Source organism: Acyrthosiphon pisum, chromosome A2, assembly GCF_005508785.2.
Source record: "Acyrthosiphon pisum isolate AL4f chromosome A2, pea_aphid_22Mar2018_4r6ur, whole genome shotgun sequence".
Lineage (NCBI taxonomy): Eukaryota > Metazoa > Arthropoda > Insecta > Hemiptera > Aphididae > Acyrthosiphon > Acyrthosiphon pisum.
In genome coordinates, this window is record NC_042495.1 from 1,887,095 (window position 1) to 1,897,278 (window position 10,184).

General features: G+C 25.8%; 1 protein-coding gene across 1 annotated transcript; it reads right to left on the reverse strand.

Moving 5' to 3' along the window:
* Positions 1-1,626: 1,626 nt before the first annotated feature.
* On the reverse strand, positions 1,627-7,461 carry LOC100163225 (synaptic vesicular amine transporter). Its single transcript, XM_029490289.1, has 12 exons — positions 6,932-7,461; positions 6,360-6,456; positions 6,115-6,296; positions 5,279-5,362; positions 5,026-5,211; positions 4,240-4,280; positions 3,171-3,227; positions 2,802-2,948; positions 2,599-2,742; positions 2,254-2,440; positions 1,870-2,003; positions 1,627-1,791 (listed from the first exon to the last, which is right to left on the reverse strand). The coding sequence occupies exons 1-12, from the start codon at positions 7,005-7,007 to the stop codon at positions 1,681-1,683; spliced, it is 1,446 nt and encodes a 481-aa protein (XP_029346149.1). The 5' UTR covers positions 7,008-7,461; the 3' UTR covers positions 1,627-1,680.
* Between the last annotated feature and the right edge of the window lie 2,723 nt (positions 7,462-10,184).

The following is a 10,184-nucleotide window of genomic DNA, read 5'->3' on the forward strand; positions in this document are numbered from 1 at the left end:
CAGTTTTCAGTTTTTTTAGTATTTTTTTCTATAAAATATCAATAAAGTTTATCTGTGGGCCAAAAAGTATAAAAAATTTAATACGAGGCTCGTGATATATGTTACAATAGCAGTTGAAAAATATCAAAAATACATAGGCACAATTTTTTTTTTATAAGCATTTAAAGATCGAATTTTGACAAAATTTATCAAATTTTAATTTGAATAATTATTTTGTAGTTAAAAATTTATAAAATGTTCAACTTTTGTATCTAAGAATTGAAAATTTAGAAAAAGATTCCACGTAAGTAATTTATTCTGTTACCAAAAAATCTAAAAATACATTTACACAGTTTATTTTTATAATCATTTTAAGTTCAAATTTGGACGAAATTACATATTAAAAACCTAGAATAACTATTTTAGTTATTTTGTTGTGATTGTATAATATTATTCGTGAGTATACTTGAAACTTCTAAAGTATACTATTATGATAGTATCATGGTTTGTTGTTGATGTATAATGCGTTATAAGTACCTAATAGATATTGTGTTATGATTAATTTGGAATTTATTATAGGTAGGTACCTATTCTATGTCAATTTTTTTTTAATACCATATATAATATTATGTCTTATACCTAGACTGACATACCGTCTCTGCTCAGAATCGTTTTTCTTATACAATGATACTATATCATTGAATTAAAATTTAATACCATCCATTATACAGTGACCCACTTGTAATCTACTGTACAGCAGAGTGACATCCACTTACCCACCTTTTTTATTTTATATAACGTTTTTAATTAATGTCTCGAAATATACACCAACAAAATTAATGCAATATCGCTACACGATGTGCACCTGAAGGTTTCCAGGTACCTAATAACTTTTTAAAGTATATTATTATACATTTTTTAATAATCATACTTTTCTTTACAATACCTATTCAATATAAAATTTTTAAATGTATATGTTTAAAGAAATGAAAACGTCATGATTTAACTCATTTCGAATGATTTTATCATGTGTGACTAACATTTAACAGTTAAAAATAACTATCAATCTCATGTTGGATACTATTATTATATGTTTTTCGATTAAGGTCGTAGGTATTAAAACAAAGAGGGAAGGTTTAGAGATTATAAATTAATTTTGATATTGTAATAGTTAAATAATAATAGTACACCCATTGCGTAGGGGGCTTAAACTTTTTCTTTGCAACAAATTACAACACAGTAGGTACCTACTCTATATATTTTGGTTAATCTGTATAACTATACCTAACGGTTTAAAAGTTATTTTACATAATATACAAAAAATATTCATGTTATTTAATAAGAAGCTATTAAATAATTCACATTTAAGTTAGTTAGATTTTACTTCTAAAGCTCTAACGCATACGAAATTATTGTAATACTTCATTCAAAAAATTAATTTTAACTTGAAATGCAATGGCTTTTTCTAGATACTCTTTTCGTAGAAGACTAACCAAACAGGACAAGATAACTTCAACAATTTTTTTGTTGAAATTTTAAACCTTTTTATCGTTGTGTTATCTCAGAACATTTTCGCGCTTATCTATATATGACATAGGTAATAGGTACTAAAATAATCAATAGTGAAAATATTACAAAACTATCAAATAATACTTATTATGCTTTATGTTTATTATTAATAAGTAATAATAACTAACAATTTCAATTATTTTCATCCATTTCGTCGAGTTTTGTATAAGCGATAGGTTTATTGAAGAATGATACAACACCTGTGCAGGACTTATAATTGGGAATATAAATATCATTGTTAATCTGAAAAAATAAATAAAAAATGATTAGTGCATAATGTTTGAATACTGTCGTTTATCAAAGACACCTATTTGTTTGTACCTTTTCTGTTTTTTCGTATGAAACTTTACTTAAAAACACTAACAGGCCGCAATAAGATATGTTTATGATGCCTACAGTTCTCATCAACCACGGAAATCCAACACTTTTCACGACTTGACCGCCCAAAATAGGACCTTAAATCATAAATTACATTAGGTACATGCATAAGTTGTATAAGACAAGTACAGGTTCAAAATAGTATATAGATATAGATTATATAGGTACATAATACAATATTATATAATATGTAGTACGACCATAATAACACAATTTTAAAAAGGAATATAGAAAAGTCATTACGCAATACTATTTAAGCCAATTAGTTCTTATATTTATTTAAAACAAAAAAAATTAATATACTAGCATGTAATCATGAACACTTACCAACGGAATATGCTAGACTGACGGCCGTTTGTTGAAGTGCGTATACCGATCCGTAATGTACGTTTGGATGTCTGGTGTCAACTAGATTTGCCAGCATGGGGACCAGAGCAGAGTCTACTATCCCTATACCCAGGCCCAAACCAAAATGTGGGCAAGCAAGCCCTATTGTCGTCGTGGCAGCCGGGATCTTTTAAAACATCATGTTATGGGATGATAAAAATATTTAATATAATGCGGTATCAGTTATTATTATCTATTAGTACTTCTAGGTACCCATTTCACTAACACGATGCTTGCAGTTGTAATAATTGTAAACCATTGAATTAATTATGACAGACAACTCACCATAATCGCGGATATGCCGACTAGCAGAGTTGCTAATACGGCCATTCTCCATTGTCCCATTGTGTACGACAATGTGCCAAAGAAATTCGTGCCAATCAAATAGCCAAGACTATCTGGAATGAAAACCGTACCCAACTGCCATTTCTGAAATAATGACAACGTTATAATGGTATCTAAGGATTTCATTGAGTTCATTAATTTACTTCTGGGTTTATAATTTGTATGAGCCAAATTGGTAAAAATGGTTCCAAAATGGCCATGGCAGATGACGTTAGACAAATAGAAAAAATGATTAACAGGATATACCCATCTTTTAGGAGATCTTTCCAGTTTCCATTGTTAAAGTGAGACTGTTGACAACAGACATTTTCAAATAAATAACACATTTACGCAGTAGGTTTTAACTAGGTACTTATGATAATTAAACGTTGGTACATATACAAAAAACTATGCAAGTTTCAATTTAAGATATGAGTAAAAATACAACACACTAATGTGATTATCTGATCCGAAAATCAATGAATAAGACAATTTAATTTATTTGTATACACAATAACTAAATAATTAAATACCTGATGTTTATCATTATTTGTTTGTTTTAATTGCAATATCTCCTTGAATGAATTTACCTAGTGTATAAAACAATGGAAAAGTTAGATACATTGATAAAATAAAAATTGTTTATAAACAAAATCATGTCACTATATATATATATTAGATAATCTTACCTATATATTAAATTATACATATATTTATTATTTGGACCTCGAGATTAACCAAAGTTGTCAAATAAGATATTGAGAGAAATAGTTAGATACGTAAGTACAATAAAGATAAAAATTAATATATAAGACCTTGGAATCGTAGTTATCAAGATAGCGATTAACCAAACTCTGAAGCGAAGAAGAATGATCATTTGTTATATCTGTATAAGAAATTAAATAGAAGAAGAGGAAGTAGAAAAAGCTCAAGAATTTGGCAAGGAATATAAAATGTTATTTTCAGAGGACACAAAGCTGGGGCACGGTTTAGGGGTTAAACTAGATGATAAATGAGAGAACAGGTAGTTGAGATAATGGGAATAAATGAAAGCGGAATGTTTCTATAGGTAAGTGAGATAAAAACAATATATATTTAGTTGTTTAAAAAAAAAACCCTTTCGGTTCAAAAATACATTAATTAAGTGTTAGATAGATAGGAAAATATGTCATTATAGAATAACCGATTTGTGTGTTTTAACGAGTAAATTAGAAACACAATAATATTGTTTATAGTAACTAGTAAGTACGTTATAGATGAACATTTAAATCTGAAATTAAAATTTTTGTAAAAAGTAATTTTAATTTAAATAGGTCATCTATACTACTCTATATTTTTTTTAAATGATGAAATCATTTTACAGTTAATGTATCAATATATTGTGTTCTTATGTTTGCGTCATATTATATAAGCATAGGTATTGAATATCTTTGAAATTAAATACGTATCTTATTTATGTATAATTTATTAATGTATATAATATTTTATTTATGATAGAGTATGATAATAGGGAGGTATTAGAAACTATTATATTTATGGATTTTACTATTTTATCACAATATTTTATTTTAGAAATTATTATATATTATGTGAAATACTTACTTTTTTTATGAGATTAAAATTAAAAACATAAAGTTGCAAACCTGAAAAATAAAAAGTTTGTACAGTGATCTCTATAAATTGTAAGTGTATGCGTAGTCTTAATAATTTTTCATATTCAAATTGAGTTTTAAAAAAATTTAAATCATTTTAGCTTTAAAACTTGTATATTTTTTATATATACATAGTATGTGTCGTATATATATTAAAAAATTAATCGTCTAAAAGCTTAAAACAATTTTAGTAGTCTATTTCAGTATTACAGTTTCTTCTAACTTTAAATACCTACTACATATTTTAGATACCTTGTAAAGTTATTTTAAATTTGTTTGTTCACATATACGTAAAAATACATAATTATATGTAGTACTTACGTATAATGCAATTTTAATTCCAACACCTATGACTTAAAAATGTAATTCAAGATTGCTCATAAGTTACTTTTTACTGGGATTTAAAAAAACATTTTTTTTTTTTGTTTATCCCGTGATGTAACATATATTTTTAAACGACCAATTTCAAGTTATGACAAAATTGGATATTCCAACGAAAATAATGATTTTCCTCAGGATTTTTGTTATCGATTGATTTTTCAAAACTTGAATAAACTAAATTTTAAATATAGAATGACTTACACTTAGACATTTTTTTAGAGCTGTCTTATTGAAAATCGTTTTCCGAAATATTAAAATTACCTTCAGCTACTACTAGTTACCCCTAGGTCTTTTAACGGTTTTTATTATTAATAAATATTATTTCTACACTTTTGTATATAACTCACTTACTCACCTAAATTGAATGTTATGGCACATATTATTACATTAAACGGTGTCGACTTGTCAACAAAATAATAAAGTATGCCACCAAATGGATAACCGACCAAAACGCCTAAGGCAATGCTTCCCATGACTAGACCCATTACTTTACTGCGTCTTAAATCTGACATATGATTTTGATCAGCAATTAAACACATACCTGGAATATAATTTGTTATATATATAGTTATCCGATATATTTATGTTTACTTAGTAGCAAGATATACCAGAAACACTGATCAATGCTGAAGCAGTGCCTTGAAGACTTCTAGCAACTAGTAATGAAACGAAAGTCTCTCCATACGCAAACACTGAATTTTGAAAAAAATAAATAGGCATATACAACTAAGCAGTAACTTGGTCATTATTACTTACCAATCAATAAATTGGTTAATATATTTGAACAAATATCTATAAGTCATTATTATAAAAACGTATGCAATACATTTATCGGAAGCTTATACATATCATTAGGTATTAAAAATTAAAAATTTTAGTTTTCTTCAAAAAACATTACACATTTTATAATTTATTATGTTTGTATTATGTTGTTTATATTTAAATTTATATTATATTATAATATGATATAGTTTAATATTATAGTGTATTTTGGTATATTTATTATTTTGTTAAAATAACTCATCGAGTTATAAACTTTTTCCTTCATAAAATTGAATCTCGAATGAATACCTTGTTATTTAGTATATTTAAAATGTAATTGAATTATTAAGTAAAATATTAATTAATTATTATGGATCAAACAACAATATTGTATTATTGTTATTATCATTTATCAATATTTTTAACTACAAAAAAATGTTTTATTAGGTCTGTAGATTTTTAAATTTATAAATGAACGAAATATATTTTGATAAGACTTAGGTATTTATTTTAATAATATGTAACTATTGTTATTCAATTATTGTATTATTGTTGATGTGATCAGCTATAAATACATATTTTGTTTTTTATTAATTACCTTTCAGATATTAATTATAATGCTGATTGTAAATTACGAAGTCTATTTTATTTAAATTAGATTAATTTAATGTATAATACTTACATACTGATATTACAATCAAAAGAATTGATCCAAGAAATATTGGTAAGTTGTACCCGACGTATGATGTTAAAATCCCCACCAAAGGATTCATAAACAATTGGACTATAGCTTTTGAAGACAACAAGACGCCTATTGCCTCGTTTTCATTTTCCAGTGTTTGCAATTTCATTTTGATCAATGAACTAAATTTATATCAAATCGTTATGGTGCAAAATAAATTTAAAATAAAACGTAAACCATATTACTTAGGAAGAAGCGGTTGATCTCTTATAGTTACATTAGTTACAAAATTCGTTGTATTGGTGATCCATTGTATGTATAAATGTTCAGGAATAATTGGCACTGTAATACATTTTACTTGGATTCAATATGTATATAGATTTGAGTTGTATTAAAAACATAAATTTTTTTTCTTTTATATTATACTGAAAATTATTTTGTAGGTACAAATGGAATTTATATTGTGGCGTTATAGGTAAAAAAAATGATTATTTAAAAATTAAATACTAACAAAGTATAAGCTCTAATAGTTATTTAAAATTCAAAGCGAAGTTGGCTAAAAATTAACTACCTTTAGCTACAACATAAATTATTATATGAATGTGCATTTTTTTTTTATATGAATATTTTTCTTTGAATAAATATTATGAAGTTATGTTGGAGAAAAACACAATATTTTCTTTTACGCCGCGGACATTCAAAACGCATGCGTATGTTATACTTTGGCACGAACATATATATATATATATATATATATATATAATTATGTTTATTGCTAACTACATAAGATCACATAATATTATTTATATTATCTCACCAACAACAGTCAAAAGTACATTGTCCAAAAACATTGATAAGTAGACAACGGAGATCACACCCAAATCGCTTTCCATAAACTGTGATAAAAATGACCTGTAGATTTTAAATTATATTATAAATATAGGTACACACTCTACAGGTAGGTATTGACTTCAATAATGTGAGTTACACTGAAATTTAACACGACAAATTATTGTCAACGCATAAATAGGCAAAATAGGTACTAACATGTTGAATAATATATTGAAACTGAATTAAAAAAAAAAAAAATACAACTAAAATCTTCTCACATTACAGCCCAAGTGTTGCACATACATCGAACAACATGTAAATGTACTACTGTATGGTTAAGTGTGCTTAAACTGGGGTTACCTGTTTTCAGAGTTGCTGGAAAAAATGATTTCCTGTCCACTGGACAATGCGTTGTCGTGGTAACATTCAATTTTATCGTCACACATGCTATTTAACGTTCCGTTTTTTTTTATCTTTTGTCAACACCAATGGGTTTTGAATTTAGTACCTAGAAAGTACAACACTTATATCAGTATACGTTTACTGGTTACTGATCTCTGAACTTAATTTTTTTTTATTATCTCAGTGTACAACAGTTCACAATTTTAGATAATCAATAGATTTGTTTACGTAATACATAGGTACTATTGTTGTCTTTGTTTTCGGTAATATAGGCCATTACAATAATTAAACTACTGTCGTCTGCCATTCGTACACAGGGACTATTTATAATTTATACCTCAGAAAGTGTAAAAAATTAATATTTTGAATTTTTTTAGTATTGTGTTATTTTTATTGTTTGATTAATTTATAACTTTAATAAAAGTACCTACCTATTTCAAAATGTCAAGAAGCAATGAATGTTATGACTATTTGTTTAAATATATTGTGGTGGGAGACGCGGGTAAGTAGGTACTAAATTATATCAATGGTAATACTTAGCCACCTAGGTATTATTATAATATAAGCTTTTAGTATATTTTATTTTAATTTTCTACTAAGTAGTGTGAATAGAAACCCCCTTCAAACGTGTGAAAAACAAGACATTATAATATTACCTAGGTATTAAAATTTTAATTACTATATTTTATTTTTAATACATATTTTATGACTTTTGTCTAATAATAATAATAGTAATAATAATAATAACAAAATAAAATATACAATTTTAAATTTATAAATTTTTGAATGTCAACTGTTCATGTGATAATTATTTTCATTCAAATAATTCTGTTATGTGTTTCAGGTGTGGGGAAGACGTGTATTACTAGACAATTCTTATATCATGAGTTTGATTCTAAAGAGCTGACTACAATAGGTATATATTTATATAATAATTATTCTATTGTAAACATTTTACATTCGACAATATAATATAATAATATGCGGGCATGTTTTATTTTTTTTTGAGAGAAGTTTTATTTTTTTTTGTTTTGGGTAAAATAATCTAAAAATATATCTCATCTTATGTGTATACTTTTGAATAATAACTCTGTCAAAATGTAAAACAAACTTATAGAAAAAAAATGGAGCAGTCATCCTGCTGTAAAGTTTCTGTCGAGTTTAACTAGTAGTTACTAAGTATAGGTGACTGTATTGGGGATGTGTTAAATTTGAATTGAATGATCAATAATTGTAGACGTAAAACGTTATAAGCTTAGACGATCTGTCAGCTGATATTTTTATATATTTGTATTGCTTTAAGTAATTTATTTTTTTATTGGTCCCTAATAAAGTAGGTAGAATTAATTTTTTCCAAAAGCAAATCGCATAATATAATATTGTGTATTATTATATTATTTTATACTGGCTGATCCTGCACGATTGTAGTCCGTGACAAATTGAATAATGTCAGTGGATTTTTACCCTGTCGATGTAAACGACACATATTTTTAACACATTGATTTGGTTAGTTTTAACGAAGTATAAAATACAGGTATAAAATTATATCCAATAACTATACAAACGAAAAATATTCTATTTTCGTGAGCCCCAATTCAAAATTCAAAATTAAAATAATTGGTCTCGAGGTGCAGATTTTTGGGTAAGGATTACCTATGTACCAAATTGCAGAACTACGAATGCGATAGACTTGGCTGTGGATCGTTTACACATGCATACGCAAACATTGATGTTTATTAATAATAAGATAATATTATTAGCTGCTATGAACTTATTAGTCAATACCAAAGAACCGTAGAACGGTGTAAATAGGTTCGTGGTGTAAATAGCTTAAAATTAATCCAAAAACTTTGAAAATTATATTATACGTAATGGTATAAAGTTTAAAGTCCCTATGAATAATGTCTTTATAATTAGGTACTAAAAGATAACTTAAGCCATTATTTTACGTTTAAAGTCTAATTTTGATGAAATGTAAACTTGAAATGTCTGTTAAACAAACTGCAGCTGCCTATGTAATTTTGAGATTTTTAGGTTTCTGTAAGAAAAACTTAAATTATTAGGTATTAAATATTAATGTATTATCAGTATTATACATTTATACCTATATTACCATTGAAAATTTTATACATTTTTAACTACATAATAATTTGCAAATATTCACATTTTTTGAAGTTTATTTTGTTTTAAAAATTGTGACTATGGATTTTTGATGATTGTTAAATGTGGTATGTAGAAGGTAAAACTAATGAGGAACATTATATTAATACAAAAATGTTATCATACATAAATTGAAAATAATACTAAAATAAAAAAAGAAAATAATACTAAAATAAAAAAAGAAAATAATACTAAAATAAAAAAAGAAAATAATCGAAAATCGAAAATAACTATAATAATAGCAAAAATAATTTCGTAATTATGTCATGTCTAGTGAGTTAAGGCCTCAATAAAACGTGCAGATAGTAACAAAAGACACACATTAATAATAATTGTCATATCATTGTAAAACCCAATGTCGCTCTTCCTAGAATCCAAAGTACAATTATATATTTTTTTTAAATTTTTATTGATTTATATCGGTACCTACCTACTATTTTGTTATAATCTAGTTAACATTATTTATGGCAGATTTTCAGTTATGCTATGAAAATAACATAAAATAGTTTAGGCAAAATATTATAACATTATTATATTATTAAATAATAATTTCGTGTTTTCAATAATTTTGTAAATATAAAACGTTTTGTTTAAATATTCTTACTCTAGGAATAGATTATGGCCATAAGACGTTGTCACTGTATAACAGAAAAATCAAAATAGCTGTGTGGGATACC